The sequence below is a fragment of the Mercenaria mercenaria genome, chromosome 7 (assembly GCF_021730395.1).
Source record: "Mercenaria mercenaria strain notata chromosome 7, MADL_Memer_1, whole genome shotgun sequence".
Taxonomy (NCBI): domain Eukaryota; kingdom Metazoa; phylum Mollusca; class Bivalvia; order Venerida; family Veneridae; genus Mercenaria; species Mercenaria mercenaria.
This window is the reverse complement of record NC_069367.1, coordinates 41,218,280-41,235,829: the sequence shown is the minus strand read 5'-3', so window position 1 is coordinate 41,235,829 and position 17,550 is coordinate 41,218,280. Positions and strand designations below refer to the sequence as shown.

At 35.3% G+C, this 17,550-nt stretch overlaps 1 protein-coding gene across 3 annotated transcripts; it reads right to left on the bottom strand.

The window, feature by feature from the left end:
• Positions 1 to 6,902: 6,902 nt before the first annotated feature.
• On the bottom strand, positions 6,903 to 14,073 carry LOC123554372 (heparan-sulfate 6-O-sulfotransferase 1-like). Of its 3 annotated transcripts, none has more exons than XM_053548205.1 (3): positions 13,300 to 14,073; positions 10,524 to 11,223; positions 6,903 to 7,681 (listed from the first exon to the last, which is right to left on the bottom strand). In XM_053548205.1, exons 1-3 carry the CDS (start codon positions 13,352 to 13,354, stop codon positions 7,117 to 7,119), a joined length of 1,320 nt encoding a protein of 439 aa, XP_053404180.1. In that variant the 5' UTR covers positions 13,355 to 14,073; the 3' UTR covers positions 6,903 to 7,116. The 3 variants fall into 3 exon arrangements, with proteins under 3 accessions (XP_053404180.1, XP_045200400.2, XP_053404179.1); XM_045344465.2 differs by having other exon boundaries at positions 10,524 to 11,517; positions 13,300 to 14,071; XM_053548204.1 differs by having other exon boundaries at positions 10,524 to 11,517; positions 13,857 to 14,071.
• Positions 14,074 to 17,550: the final 3,477 nt, after the last annotated feature.

Below are 17,550 nucleotides of genomic sequence, written 5' to 3'. Positions count from 1 at the left end.
ATACGAGGTTAAATAAGCCGTGCCATGAGTAAACCAACATAGTGGCTTTGCGACCAGCATGGATCCAGACCAGGTCAGGATCCATGCTGTTTCTCTAATTGCAATAGGCTTTAAAAGCGAACAGCATGAATCCTGACCAGACTGCGCAGATGCGCAGGCTGGTCTTGAACCATGCTGGTCGCAATGCCAGTATGTTGGTTTTCCCGTGGCACGGCTAAAATGATTTTAAGATTAGTACTACTATAAGAATACTAGTATGCATTTTGCTATAGAATTAGAATTAATGTTACCTAGATTGATTTCAGTTTCCTGAGAGATAAAACAAAATGTCGAGAAAGATAGGGATATTGTGTGAAGAAACAAAATGAGAATATCTCACCAGAGAGAAATGGCAAAAGCTCCCCGGTGCATTTTCAGCTTAATAAGCACAATGTTACCTTTGTTTCGTATAAAATTATCAGTTGTTGAAATGTTGGTTAAAAGGGATAACTTTGAAAATCACAGACAGGAATACTTTTCGAGTTATTCCTCTTTCATTGGTTAAACAAACCAAGATCTGTATTGGCACCTTTGCCAATTCTGTGTAAAACACATTTTGAAATACTTAAATACATCACAACATGTATATACTATAGACGTGACTATGTAAAATACGCATAAATAGATTTTTTACAAAGGAACAATTGCAAGTATTCTCTGATTTATAGACAGGTATATTTTTGGTATATAAGCTCAACACCTGAACTACGTAACATTACAGATTTTTGACACATTAAGAAGGATCCGAAATATACTTCCGGCTCGTGATCCGTTAAATAATAAGTTGTTGATTAATTGATGCGTGTTACAGTTATTTGATGCGTTTTAGTTATTTGATAGGTATGAAAATTTAACACAATGGATGGATCAGTATCGATAGCCATCCTAATTGCTTTCTGGATGAAACGGTTTCAAATTCCATTTTAAAACCTGTACTGTGTTAGTATGTCAGTGGACAAATTTGTTTCAATTATGATCTTGCTGTAGTGCATCGTCTGTATGACGGAATTTACCACGGGGACTTCCAACGTATATAAAGCGCGTGCAAATCGTCTGGGGGCATAAAACACAACTAAACAAATAATTAACAGATTCGCTTTAGCTGGGTTAAAGAAAAAAAAACATCCCTCAGAGTACCTAGCAACGGCTTCAATGGAACACTTTTTATATAGAATAATATTGAATGGACTCTGTGCTCCCGAAGGACAAGAAAATAATTTACGGGGTAACTACTGAAGCTTTGGTAACACCTAGCTTTCTGTCGTTTCAGTGTTCTGATTGAATATTTCAGATAAAACGTGAATGTCTTTCATTTATTCATTTTCTCCAAAGAAGACTGTAATAAAATCGATCAAACAAATCACGTCAGCACTGATAAATATGGCAAGATGATCCGATGCTATTAATTCTTTATGATCAATAAGTAATTACGAAGATACAGAGGCAACATTTATGTGAAATGCCAGGTAAGGTACGTTGATAAAGCAAGTATTGATAAACTAATTTTAATAGCAGGTATCAAACTAGTTACCTCTTGGTAGACAAAACTTTGTTTTTGCTTTGACAGTTTCACTTTCATTCTGTCTACAGATAGTTAAATCAAAGGTACGTCGATAAAACAAGGGTCCATAGGCATGCTTACTCTTTACTTATCATCTATTTTATGTTGAGAGATTACGTGTCTCACACTGTGCCCCAGTTTCTAAGAATTGATAAGCTTATTTTAATGGCGGGTATCGGAATACTTACCGCTTGGCTCGGAAGACAAAATTATTTTTTACCTCGACATTTTTATTTTCATTCTGTCTACAGATAGTCATATCAAACTGAAGTGTTCGTTCTAATTACAGTTTTGAAATAACTTAAGCATAGAAGATAATACATTTAGAAGTGATATGAAAGACTGCACATTTTATCGAAGATTTCATACAAGGTTGCCAAATAATCAAAGACATTGTGATGGTTATTGAAGGAGGTCAAATGTCTGGTGCATAAAATCTGCCGAGCATTCATTTTTAATAGCCTAAGACGTCAGTCATTTAAGATATTTTCAGTTTTCTTCACTCACAAAACTTTATTATAGTACTATTTATTATTGCTGATGCATGTTATTGTCTGAGACTCTTAAATGACGTTCTGTACCATACAATAGTTTAATAGGTCAATGCTGTCGAAAGTTCCAGTTGCCAAGAGACTGTAGAATATTATTTTTACCTGTATCAGAGCAGACTTACTTGAATGAAACTTTCTGTAATTATTAAGAAGTTTGCGATCCCTCATGCCGCAGTAGACACACATCTTTTGCCTTTTCCGATTCTTTAAACTGACGTGTTTTGTACTTTTAGAGAAAACTTGTTTTAAGACTAGGGTTCTAATTGGAAATCATCTCCGCATTCTAAATTTCTAAACTAATCTCGAACGTAACCTAACTCAATGGATCTGCTAATCCATACATTTCTTCAAAACCTATGCTTATACATAACAAAGTCACAGTTTCTATGCTTTGCCTCTTCTTTTGTTGCAAGAGCCAAATAAACATGACGGTTCACTTTTTCTTGGGACTGAGTCATTCTGAATCTGTGAGTTAAAGTCTTTCCTATTGTTTTAATGAAGAAAATTCGCTAGAATTCTGTGCACATTAACTTGGAGCCTTAATGGTCGCGACCACATGACTATTCTACCCGGTATCAATTTGACTTCATGACCAAGTCTCCTTATGCAAAATGAATAAAGGTGGCAGAAAACAGCTCTGACTGCCACCAGAGCTTATATTGCAAGGTTGGGAGAGGCTTAGGTTAGTTGTCTCTGTTGTATCCGGGGATATCACAGCGTCTCAGAATCATCAAAACGGCGTGTCAAACGCTTTCGTAAGGCCAATGAAGTTGACATAGAGGAGAGACAAGATTGAGCCTGCGATTTTAAAGAATATGTATGTTTCTTCTAACGTACCAGGCATTCCCTTATTCATATTAACCACACACGTTACCGACTACAAAATAGCAAAACATAAATAAAAAAAAATCTTTGCAAGTTTTAATTTTGGTCTTCTTTGTGTTCTTTCTACAACATCCTTAATTAAACGCTTTCAAATCTATTTCAGTTATGTATTTCGACTTTTTTCTAAGTGGAGACAGTTTTATGAAAGACTGAAGTGTACAATTTCTTTTGCAGCTGACGCGTATTTTGTTACAGTATTTGATTTACATTTCAGATATTGTATGTCTCCGAAACAGGCTAGCTAATGACCGAATATGGTTTCAGCCTGAATAACAATTGATATTATAACTAGTTGTATGTACGATAAAGTTGTGACGGTATTAATTTTGTTGGTACCTGTACTCTGTGGACTCTTGATTACTTTCTTTATCACATTAATTAAATCTATTAGAGATGTAACAAATGAGAAGAACGTGAAAATACTAAAGCTGCCACACAAAGATATGAATCAATGAAATTCCACGTGACAGTTCATTTTGACATCATGTTGTGATGACCTGAACATATGCATGCACACATTATTTCATATATATTTTACTCTGTGTCTGCCGATTATTGGTTGGGCGTTTTTCTTTGTTTAATTTCAAGATTCAGTTTAATTGAAATACGCCATTTAATAACAAAAGACCAAATTAAATTAATGCCTAATATCATAACGAGATACAAAAAAAAATGTAATACAACATATCAACTGTAATCATTGTCAACATGATAATGCGAAGTACATACAACATCAATATTGCATTTAACTCCAACTTATATGCATGTTATCTGTAAAGAATATATATATTAGATATAAGAATGTATCAGAAAGCTTGCGTTGAGAGCACTAATAACAAATTTGTGTCGTCACGTATAGGGTAATTTCAACGACGTTTAAGCGATCGCCACTTTAAATGAACTAAACGACTTCGGGTGTTCCGGGTTTCAAGTTTCATCTACATGTGTTATATTACCTCTAAATGTAGTGTATACTCGTTGTAAAGAGAATAATGGGAGATACGGGTATTATTCGCTGAATAGCTTAACAGTTTGTTTTGATATTTTATGCAGACAATCAACAGATTTAGTTATAGGACAAAGTGATGACATTCAAATCAAAATGTAGTTTTTTTATACTCGTTCGGTGTGTAAAGTTATTTTATTCTGTCATGGTTGCACTGATCCCTCATACATGCTCATGTACCAGTGTAGAATAGTTTAATAAAATCAAGGTTTCAAATGAATTATGAATGCACATCTAAGATCTAGTGTTCACATGTGAAACCAAAAAAATCTATGAATGATTCGATTGATTTTGATCTAACAGTGAAAAATGTATCTGTGAAATTCCCAAAATAATTTTTTTGTTACTCTAATACTTCAACAGTTCACTGAAATTTTTTACATAAAACAGTTTCTCCAATTCGATCTAAATTTGTAGCACTTACCAAATATTGTACCAACCATTTCAAGTTCATGAAATAGGTACAAAATTTAACACTCTATTCAGTCAGTTTAAAATCTTCAAAATATTCGATATATAATTTCTTCACTAATTAATACTGGTTTGGTTACAGCATCTGTTTTACAAATTGAATTAGAAACGATTGATTGTGGACATGCGACCAATACTTCTTGACTGCGGCACAGAAATCATACATATTGGCTGGGGCCGAACTCATCTTACAGAGCTGCGATCGTATATGTAAGTACTTTTGCAAGATTTTTAGATCCCTCTGAACTTTTAACCTTTACCCTGCTAAATTTCTAGAATGGACTGGTCCATCATTCAAATTGGACAGTACCACTGGGGTGCTCACTGAAAATTTACTGACTGAATAGCGAACAGTGCAGACCATGACCCGTGCAGGCTCATCTTGGTCTGCACTGGTCGCAATGGCAGAGCAGACTAAAGGTTAAGAATTACTCAGCCAGGTGCTGCAATACCACGAGAAGAGAACCTGAATCAGTGGCATCTCTTATCTAGTACGCAATATTTGTTAAAGAAAGCAATATAATATTATTTTATTTGTATGCATCTGTCTGTCAAATACACATCTCATCTATATAAATATTAACCCATTGTTTCATCATCACTATATCAATTCCGATCGTTCGCATTTATTCTTCGTTCATGGGTCATTTGGTTTGCCGGATAAATACTGAATTCATGCTATATGTAAAACTGTCAAAAGAGAACGACCTGGAACAATCTCTGTAATATTGACCGATTTCTCTATGCTCTAGTCATCGACACTTTGGAACCCATTTGTTATAAATAAATAAACAAGAGAGCCAAGATGGCACTAGGTCGCTCACCTGAGTAACACACCATAACAGTGTTAACATGTTTGACCTCATGATTTCATGGTGACAAATATTCTGACCAATTTTCAAGATTTCGATTTGATCTGGCCTACTGACATTGGTTTTGAACAGAAATGACCCAGTTTCGAACCTGACCTAGAGGTCATCAAGGCAAAGATTTTGACCAAGTTTCATAAACAGTGGGTCACAACTGTGGTCTCTATAGTGTTAACAAGGTTTTCCTTTGATCTGACCGGGTGAGCTAGTTTTTAAATCCACATAACCCAGATTCAAACTTGACCTAGAAATCATCAAGGCAAACATTCTGACCAAGTTTCATAAAGTTTGAGTAACAGCTGTGGCCTCTAGAGTGTTCACAAGATTTTCCTTTGATTTGAACGAATGGCCTAGTTTTTGACCCCACATAACCCAGTTTCAACCTTGACCTAGAGATCATCATGACAAACATTCTGGTTAATTCTCATGAGTTTCAAAGTTAAATTGTGGTCTCTAGAGTGATTACAAGATTTTCCTTTGATCTGGCCTACTGACCTAGTTTTTGAATCCACATGACCTAGTTTCAAACTTGACCTAGAAATCATCAATACAAACATTCTGACCGCCTTTCAGAAAGATTGAGTCAAAACTGTGGCCTCTAGAGTGTTCACAAGCTTTTCCTTTGATTTGACCGGGTGGCCTAGTTTTTAATCCCACATAACCCAGATTCAAACCTGACCTAGAAATTATCAAGGTAAATATTCTGACCAAGTTTCATAAAGACTGAGCTAAAACTGTGGCTTCTAGTGTGTTCACAAGCTTTTCCTTTGTTCTATCCTACGGACCTAGTACCACATAACCCAATTTCGAACCTATCCTAGAGATCATCAAGACAAACATTCTGACTAAGTTTCATAAATATTGAGTCTAAACTGTGACCTCTAGAGTGTTCACAAGGCAAATGTTGACGGACGACACACGACGGACGACGGATGCCTACGGACGCTGTACAATGACCGTTCACAATATCTTACCTTGAGCACTTCGTGCTCAGGTGAGCAAGGTGTTAAATTTCAGAACATGTCGTTTCTGTTTTTAAACTTTATGACTGCACGTATCAACGGGTCTGTCTCAGAGAAAGCTTTCACCGAATATTAAAAAAATTACGAACTACCCACATGCTTTCCAATCTCGAGTTACAGATTGCTTGTACTTTATGACAGTTGATGATAAGAATTTAAACTATATTTTTCATTCCGATCATACGGTTAATTTTCTTGTTTGAATACATGAAAAATGGCGTTCAATTATTTCAATTTTCACCTGTGTTTTGAACACTAAAACCGTCTTAGTGGTACAGAGGTGGAACACTGGACTTTAAATCCATGTGATGGCCTCACAAAGGCAGTCGGTGTGTGTATTTTATTGATGTACATAGATATGTAATCATAATTAAACAATATAATAATAGGTTATTAGCTTTGTATCGGGAAATATGCACTCGTTCTTCAGCGGAAGAATATTGCGCGACTTTAGGAGCGCAATATTCTTCCGCTGAAGAACGAGTGCATATTTCCCGATGCAAAGATAATAACCTTTTTATTACATACTCATCTACACGTAAAAATAGGACTGACAATACTGAACTAAATAGAAACAATAGTGCAACAGCACACACTGATTTACGTCACGCACCCGCTATGAAAATCAGGCGTCAGTATATGGAAAAATAGTGTCCTTTTCGGTACCAGTGTAACTTAACGTGGAATAGAAACGAGTATGTAATAATTCTCGTTACAAGTTACGTAGTCGGCTTTGAAATAAATCTTTCGCAAACAGATATGTATGAATGTCTAGCTCGACCAATTTGACTAATTTCATAAACTGCTCCTCTGTAATTCTGATCTGAGAGCTACGACCTCGTAAATTCGAACTTCTAACCTTAAACCTCATCTTGAATGTATGAGAAAACAACTTATCGGACGCCTCCGTATCTTCCATAAAGCCAAAGTAAGGCATTTGCTGTAAATTTTCCTTAGCTGATTCTGTCCACATTATAGCCCTTTTATAGATTGCCTTTCTATCCAAATAATTTCTGTAACAATCTGATCTATTTAAATCAGCTAGCATTCGTGTCATTCTGTTAGTTGCTAAATTATGCTGACATGCCATAAAATTGTCTAATGTCACACCTCTCCATGTTTCTGTCACAAAGCAGGGTCTTATATCCGTCCAGTCAGAAAAACCTGGACCACACCCTAACAGCGCGTCCTGCCAGTGCCCGCCGACAACACTCTGGTGATAAAATTCGCTCATGTATCGGGCAATAGGATCTCGAAGTTGTGTGAAGTAAAAATATCTGAAAATAAAATTTCAAATATTCATAAAAATGCAATTAATCTTTCTGATGGCTGTCTTCATTCCACGGGTATATATGTCCTTAGTAAGCACAAACTTGCCATTGTCTAATTCATGAATGGATATTTGTGACTTGTCTCCTGGCTCAATTATGAAACATAGACTTTATACATCGAGCGTAAGAGAGTGAGCTTATACATCTTAGAGTATGCAGTGGTACGTGGACAAAATGTTGAATAACAGAACACAGGTACCGCAAGTTCATTGTCCCATTTCTGCAACTGAAATAACTAACAATCTTTCAGATGTCACTCTAAACCGAGGTTTTGTGAAAGCAGTGTTGCTTCTATCCTGCATAGTGACCAGAGGAAGTTGAAATTCACCAGTTGCACTACTAGCTAAAGAAGCGGAAAAGGAGACACAAGAGTCAATTACTAAAGTTACTCTCGACAGTAGTTCGAATAAACTTGAAGCTTTAATTACAATCAAGCTAAAATAAATAAGTATAAACTCAGTTATAGTCACAAAATCTACCAAGGAAATAATTACAATGTTATAACAAAAGGCAATAGGAACTATCTACAAAGGGAAAAGAAAGAAACCCAGGGCTTAAACTGACACAAAAGAGTAACATCATAAGTAAAAAGGAACCACCCTGTAACACTGTAATAACTCTTTTTACAACTACATATGCTCCTTTCACTATTGCTGCACATTTCATTACCTCTCATTAACAGACTGAATTTAGCAGTATTTAAGTGCTGAGTGATGGCCTCAGTGTTGTACATTTCCTGGTCTCATGGAGTACAATCATTTTTTATATAATAGAATTCCATTACAACGTGAGGGGTTTTGCACATTTCATTACCTATCTTGATCAGTCTCGATCAAACCGAGTCTGTGTTATTTTGATTGGTTGCGTTCTATGCGTGTAAATGATCTTCTTATAGATTTAAATATCAATTAAACCATCTTTCAAAAGATCATTTTATAGATTTTATTATTTCATTATTGATTGGTTGATTTATCTAGTCTGTGGTTCTAATCGAGTTCCTTTAATAATAAAATTAGTTAAAGCTTTAACTGGCAGCGATATTAAAACATAAAACTGCTTTGTAGTGACATGAAACAAGTGTGACGAGCGTTTTTAACTGTTAACATAATGTATTTCATAGTTTAGTGTCGATTCATCGCCACTTAATTGCATTTAGATATTTAATAACGTAAAACAAATGTGTAGTTTACAACAAACCTATTCGTACATATTCGACTTAAAAAATGTGTTTAGTCTTAAGTTGTATTTAAAAAGTTATTTTTTAATAACTGAATACATGAAACTTTGGAATACGCATAAAATATAGTTTACTATATGCTGTAGATTCAATCGAAATCGAAATCTAATTTAAATCGAAAAACTAAATCTAAATCGATCTATTTACATCTTTTTAGAGTAATTTATGTTTGTAAGTAAGTAAGTAAGTAAGTAAGTAAGTAAGTACATTCTTTATTTAAAGAGGGTAACCCATTTAGCAAAGCTAATCTTCCATGGGGCCCTCTTACGACTAGAATGAACGACTAGAATGTACACTATTGTGATCATAGTAACAAATATTTAACCGAAATCAACGAAGAAATTATATATGCATAAAATAAAAGTAAAAATACATGAAATGTAGTTAGCATTAAAATCCATTCATTCATCGATCCATTTTATACAGTCAAATTTAAAACATGACAATGAAGATGAGGTTTTGATTTCTATTGGCAAACAATTCCATACAATTGGCCCTGAGTATAAAAGACTACCTTTAAATATTTCACAGTTTGTATTTGGTATATAAAAATTTAAGTTTGTACAGATAACTCGCCAATAGCGGGTCACTATCTAAACTTTTAGCATATAGTGAAGAATGTTTAAACTTTCATGATATTTAAACTTATTAACACTTAAAACTATTGCTCGCATTCATATCAATGTTTGATTTATTTGAATCATTCTTTTATGTCTGAAGTTATGATGAAATATTTATACCTGTCTGATTCACCAATAGAGGGTCACTTTTGCCAATAGGGTGTCACCTAGTTTATCATATTTTCTATCGATTTAAAATAGTCTTTTTTCTGACAAAACATGACTGTGGTATTAGAAATAAACATTTCAAGATAGAATATAGAGACAGTATGCTTACATTTCAAACAGGAGATATTAAGTAAAGGAAAATAGCACTAGTTTTTACAGTTGTATTTCTAGGCATAATTTGCACAATCTATATATAAAACTAAAATCAAAATATTGATTCACAGAACCTTATTCATTTATCTAAATTTGCCAGTTCAAACCAGGACAACATCAAATCAACCTTTGATTTGTATTTTTAAGCAGAATAAACAACCTTTCGATTATCCCTGAAATGGGTGATTCTCTATTGGCTGAATGGCCGCCTCTGTTTGATGGCACTTTTTGTCATCGAAGTCAATCTAAAATTCATAATCATATTATTCCTATGAAAGTATGTGTTTCACTCGTCAGTATGATACCAAATTTGTGTGTTCGAAGATTTCACGTGTGCTTTAATCCACGTCAGGAAACATGGTTGTAAGTTATCTACTCATGGAACCCAAACTCATTAGATTAGATCACTCTTCTTTTGTCTAATAATTGCTATGTGATAAGTGTATATAACTGGATACTTAAACATTATATACTCTAATATGTTTCACATTTTATTTTCAAGTGACCCGCTATTGGCAGTGATTCTCTATTGGCGAGTTGACTGTACATATCAATAGAATGACTAAATGTGAACACAAAAAACAGACTTTGCTAAATGTGCAAAACAAACCTTCTGTTCCTTGTTCCCCTTTCAGTCAGATCAAGCTGCCCAGGTAAACATCTGTGAAGCTGTGTCCGGTCTGCATGTAATCCACAAGGCCAACCAGAAAATCTGGAACTGTATATCCACACATTACCCTTTGGATTTAAACACGGACACACATTCTGTTTTTTCGGGCAATTACATTTAAATGGAATTTGTAATCGACTTGCTAATCTTTCATTTAAATGAGTTCCGCCAGTCTTCTGAATATGTAAAAACACCATGACATCATTATAAATGTCATAATCGTTAATCAGATTTTCATTCCGGTCAGTCTTGAATTCTGGTTCAAAGGAGTAGCCCATTCCTGTAAAATAGCGTTGAAGAACGTCTTTTGTTTTTGGATGCCAATAATACTGGCTTAGAATTTTTGTCAAAAAATGCTGATCTTCTTTAGCTCTTTTCATTAATTCGGCAATAGTAAACGTTCTTGTCCTAGGCACTGGTTTAGGAACATTATTTGACAGTCTTGCAATGTCCTTTGATGATTTTGTGTCAACCTTCGTTTCATTAACAGTTTCTTTTCTCTCATTATGTCTTGTTATATTTAATAGAGGAGAAGCTTCCAATGGACGTCTAGTTGCGAGAAAAGTATAATCTGAATGAACCATTTTACACCTTACATGTGAGTCATAAGGTAAGCACTCTGGACGAAGCATATTTACACCTATCAACACACAAAACAATAACATTAAACCAAGTAGATAAATTAGAAACTTTAATGACTGGAATGTTCTCCTCTTTCGCATGTTTTGAATACGACGATGTTAGAAAATATCCGCAATATGACAGAAATATCTATTTATGTTCAAACCAAAATCACAGCTTTGTACTTCTGAAACATCATACCGCTGTTGTAACTAGTTAATTACATTTAACTAGTGCTTGCAGCGGCTCTTGCGCTTACGATGCTGTGTCTTTTCTCCGATATTTTATACTCGGCTTTATTTTTCTTGTTTATCTGCAGTTAGAAATGATATTTTGAATTATTAGAGCATGTAAGTATATCAATTTGTATGTTTAGTTCTATCTCATCAATCTAAGAGCACGTACAGAAAACGACACATTTACCTGTAAGTACAGCATGGAACATAAAACTTTGGAACATATTTTTTTTTGGACACATATTCTAGTGCAGTAACACGAATGTAGATATTATGTTTATTGACATACAAGTACTTAGGCACACATTGTGTTTGCTGTAGGAACTTGCAAACTTTATATATTTGGTAAAATTTCGTTGTTTCACAGAGATATTCAGACATTAATATACATAAATCAATAAAAGACAGAAAACAACAAGAAACAATAAATGATGATTAATTATACCGGGAAGATCATAAATTAATATATATACACTTTCACTATGAGACATGCTGTTTTTTATGAATCCACTACATATATAATATATGTATACATACATACAATCCACAAAGTCCTTGTTCTTTGGGAGATGGCCTCTTCAGTTTATATTCATCAGACTAGACAAGACAATACACTCGAGGTGTAGAATGAAACTTGCCGCAAATTACTACGCCTATTTAGATCAACGGTACACATCTCAATGACCCTTCTTCTTCGAAAACTTCTAGTTATTATATTTAAATGTGAACTATACTTACTCATGATACTGAGCTTTTTGAACTAAAATCGACTTATAGCAAAAAATAATACGTAAATAAATGGAATAACTACGATAGGTCTGCAAGCATTGCGGCAATATATAATTACATTACATTTAAATGCTTCATCATTATTTTATCAAAATTTGACAGGATAACTTTAGGTTCACATTCATTTTGTCAGTTTGATTTCATTTTGTTATATATAATTGAGTTTGTGGATTGAATATATTGAAAAGCAGGGCGACCGAAAGTGACTACATCGAAATATCATGCACCCCTAAGGTTCGTTAATAGGAACACCTTTCTACATTTTAGGACAGGTCGGTACAGGACTAAGATTTGTAAACAGTGGTTTGCTGAACTGATTTTATCCATTACACGTACATGAAGTGCACAGGGCAAATATGACGAAATACAAATATTTGTAAAACCCTTAATGTCGTTTTCATTCTAACACCAAAGGAACAATGTAGTCATATACAAAATGAGGCTACAAGCCCACTCATTTCTTATATTATGTTTAGAATATAAAACAGACTATCAATGATTCAAGCATTTTCACTTCCTCAATTTTGTAAACTGAACTATTTAAATTACTTCCTCATGCATCACCATGTCCTCTGTATATAAAGTATAAAATTATTTGGTATGAGTAAGCTTTCAAAATCTTTACACGACTGTGAATATAAATGTAATTCAATACCGCTTTTCAGGAAAGAGGTTTTAATACAAGCTTTTAGCTTACTCCTCAGTCTTATCACATTAATATATGTTTGTATGAAATGCATATTTGGAAAATAGATATTGTTTAAACCAACACAGCTTTTCAACGATAATATCTTGCATGTAATATATTGTTAAGTTGATGTTTAAAACAAAAGTACATTTTGTACATTCGTGTAATAAAACCGGTTTGTTTAATCATTCTGTATTGCTGTAAATATAACATGTACATACAGGACTTAAACAGTTATGGTACACTAAACGCAAAAATGGGTTGAGCCCTTAATTCGTACAACATGAGAAATGGGTCCTTTGGACAAATTTAGTCATGACAACGCGTACAATTATAAAATATTACAGCGTACGATCATTGTTTAAATGTTAAAACAACTCACCTGTTAAACAACAAATATCCGGAGCAAGTGCTAAAATATATTCTTCGTAGCACATAAAGTAACAGGATGCAAATGCAGCATGCGAAACGCGTTTAAGTTATGTTGATTTGACATATCCAATATAACATTTCCGACTTTGTTTATGCAATTATATTGACATATTGGTGTAGTATGACCAAACTCAGTTTCTGTTATTAAAATAGAATACAGATAAAGCTCTTCCCGATTTTGAAATAAAGCACAGATCACAACCGGGTGGACAGTATTTTACTGCAATGTAAATAGCAATGGCTTGCTATTCTTAACTCCGAAATTAAAGTCTTAACAGACAAGATATAATAGTTGATCGATTGCGCGTTGTTAGAGTGTCTTCGTGACTGTACCCTGTATGTCTTCTATTAATAACGTTTGTTTACACAGTATTAATTACCGTTATACACCTTTATGCATGTTTTAAATATGAAAAAGGAAAATAGAAAGAAACATCTTCAAGGTTATTTTGTCACTGTATCCCTTTTAAAATCACAATCCGTTTGCAAGTCTAATATTTTCCATACCGTAACACCGTTTCCTCTCATTAATAATGAGATTTATCGACAAAAAGGTACGGTTCTGCGTGACTTCGCTTCGGGTGTTGGATTAAGTCATACAGCTTGCAAATGAATGGTCGATCGATCTACCCAGGTACCTGTCCATACCTGAAATAATGCACGAATCGGCACCTGTAGTCTCCCTCCACCACCAAATGCTGGAAAAGCATATGACCTTTAATTTTGTCAGTGTGATGTAATCCCAACCAATAAAAAAAACACATACACAAAAAGGAAATAAGTATCGAATAACCATGTATAGACGTTGTTTACAAATATTTTATTTCCTCTAAAGTAGCATACAATTTATCATTGTCCCAGTGTTTTATATAGTCTATATATGCATTTTGTATCAAACTGGCATTAACTATGCCGAAATAATGGCATAAGTATCTTTCTAAAACACGCGAATGGAACGAATGGAGAAGATAACATGGACTAAACAAACGAACCCATAGAAATGTAAACAAAGTCTGTAAGTTAAACTGAAATATCAAATGTCAACATTCTACCTTTCTGACGTGTAAATTTCTGAATGATGTGTGATCATGCAAATTTATTCCGTCTGAAGAACAAAACATATCATTCATAAGTTTTAATGAAAATGTAATGAGGTATAATAAAATATCATTATAGGTCCAGAGCTGGAAAGAGAAACAATTCCCCTCCGCCCCCTCCCCCAGCCACCCACCCCTCCAGGGAAATTGTAGACCCCATTATTTTTTAAGCCCCTGGTCTGTAGATCATATTTCTGAATTCTGCCATCTGGCAAGCGGGTTCTGTATGAGTTACAGCCTGTTATTTACGTTACCTTAACAATTATTTTATAAAGTATAAAACTGGAATGTGGTGATTTATATGATAGAAACAACCCAAATCATTAGCAAATGAGTTTAGTAACATGCAGAATGTGCTGATGTCAATGTTCCCGCTTAGTTTTGTTCTCTCAACTGATCAAATCATTTTGTAATTTACGTTACATAATGTTTTATAAAAATACGCTTATCAATTAATGCAATAGGTTTAATTGTCAGAAAATATAGATATGTCTAAAGTACAGTATTTGCCTGCCTGTGTAAGACGGAGTTTTCCCTACTCGAGGGACAGTGTGGAATGGAAAACCGAGCGTTAGCGAGGTTTTTATCCATGCTGTCCCGAGGGTAGGGAAAACAACTGTCTTACACAGGCAGGCATGTTAGATCATTTTTCTTACCTATCATGTTCAAAATAGATTGTAGAGACAAATAGGTGCCAGTACTATGTGACGTCACCTTAGTGCACGCTATTTTAGACAAGGATTTTCCCTAGGGAAAGACAGGAATATCTATCCCCGGCGCGTGCTCGGATAAATGTATACTTTCCCCGCTAGGTAGGCAAGTAAAAGCCTTTATGGTCACGACCACATGACTATTCTCCCTGGTATCAATTTGACTTCATGACCAAGTCTCCCCAGGCAGAAAAAATAAAGGTAACAGAAAACAGCTCTGACTGACACCAGCGCTTATATAAAAAAGTTGGGAAAGGCTTAGGTCAGTTGTCTCTGTATTGTGTTGACTGTTTATCTTGGGATATCACAGCGTCTCAGAATAATCAAAACGACGTCTCTGTCCGCTTTGTCAAACGCTTTCGTAATGCCAATGAAGTTGACATAAAGGACAGGCGAGACTGCGCCTTAGGACTTTATCAATGATGATGCGTAGTCATTCAAAATATGAACAGAAAGAATTCGATTTTACAGAATATGCATGTTTCTTCCAGCGTACCCGGCGTTCTCTTATTAAAACTAGAGCTGATTTTGAGAAAAGCGAATGTCTCCCACAACTGCCTAATCATCTAAATAGCAAGTCAGTCTTAATATACTGTTTACTCACTACAATTCAAGGGCCAAAACACCAAAATGCCTGGACCGATTTGTTTTGTTATCGAACTTGTCTTATGGTCAAACACATTTTGTTCAAATTTGGTGAAGATCGGATAAGAAATGTTTGACTTAAGAGTGCGGACAAGAGCAAAAAGGCCGATTTTTTGGTAATTTAAGGGCCAGAACTCCAAAATGCCTGAACCGATTTGGCTAGTTATTGAGCCTGGCAAAGGTCTTATGGTCAAACACATTTTGTTCAAATTTGGTGAAGATCGGATGAGAAATGTTTGACTAAGAGTGCAGACAAGAGTAAAAAGGCCGATTTTTCGGTAATTCAAGGGCCGTAACTCTAAAATGCCTGGACCGATTTGGCTGATTATCGAACTTGGCCGAGGTCTTTTGGTCAAACACATTTTGTTCAAGTTTGGTGAAGATGGGCTGATAAATGTTGACTTAGAGTGCGGACAAGAGTGAAAAGCCCGATTTTTGGTAATTCAAGGGCCATAACTCCAATATGCCTTGACCGATTTCACTAGTTATCGAATTTGGCCGAGGTCTTATAATCAAACACATGTTGTTTAAGTTTGGTGAAAATCGGATGAGAAATATTTGACTTAGAGTGCGGATAAGCTTTGTGACAGACAGACAGACAGACAGACACACGGACACACATACTGGAGTAAATCAATATGTCTCCCACACCACTGTTTGATGGGAGACATAATTAACTACACACGTTATCGACAGAAAACCAACGTTTTTTTTTAATAGCAAAAAATAAATATAAAAAAATGAATAATTGCTTTTGGTCTTCTTTGTGTTCTTTCTACAACATCCTTAATTAAACGCTTTTAAATCTATTTCCATTACGTATTTCGGCTTTTTCTAAAATTTAATGGAGACAGTTTTATAAAAGATTAAAGTGTACAATTTCTTTCGCAGCTGACTCGTATATTGTTACAGTATCGGGTTTACGTTTCGTATATTGTATGTCTCCGAAACGAGCTAGCTCATGACCGAATGTGCGTGAAATTAGCCAGAGCAGCCAGAGTAGCCAGAGTTCAGCAAGAGTTCGGCCAGAGTTCAGCCAGAGTAGCCAGAGTTCAGCCAGAGTTCGGCCAGAGTTCAGCCAGAGTAGCCAGAGTTCAGCCAGAGTTTAGCCAGAGTAGCCAGAGAAGTCAAAACTCTGGTTACTCTGGCTAGCCAGGGTAGCCAGAGTTCAGCCAGAGAAGTCATAACTGTGGTTACTCTGGCTGGCCAGAGTAGCCAGAGTTCAGCCAGAGTAGCCAGAGTTCAGCCAGAGTAGCCAGAACTCTAGTTACTCTGGCTGGCCAGAGTAGCCAGAGTTCAGCCAGAGTAGCCAGAACTCTAGTTACCCTGGCTGGCCAGAGTAGCCAGAGTTCAGCCAGAGTAGCCAGAACTCTAGTTACCCTGGCTGGCCAGAGTAGCCAGAGTTCAGCAAGAAAAGCCAGAGTTTGTAGGATGTTAAAATGTTCTGGCTACTCTGGTCAGCCATAGTATCCAGAATAGCCCGAGTCACCTGGATTTTATTTGCTTTGGTTAGTCTGGCCAGAGTAGCCAGAGTTTCTATGATTTAAAGAGCAGGCAGAGTAACTTGGTTCACAAAACATTTTCAGTCTTAGCTGAATTTGATTATGAAACTTAATATGTAATTTCTATCTAAATAGCATGTTTAAACTGAATTTCAAGTTAATTACTATTTTTAAGTGGCTATTTAGAGTAGCCAGAGTAGCTAGAAATCTGGTTAATCTAGAGTAGCCAGGACCCTTGTTACACAGG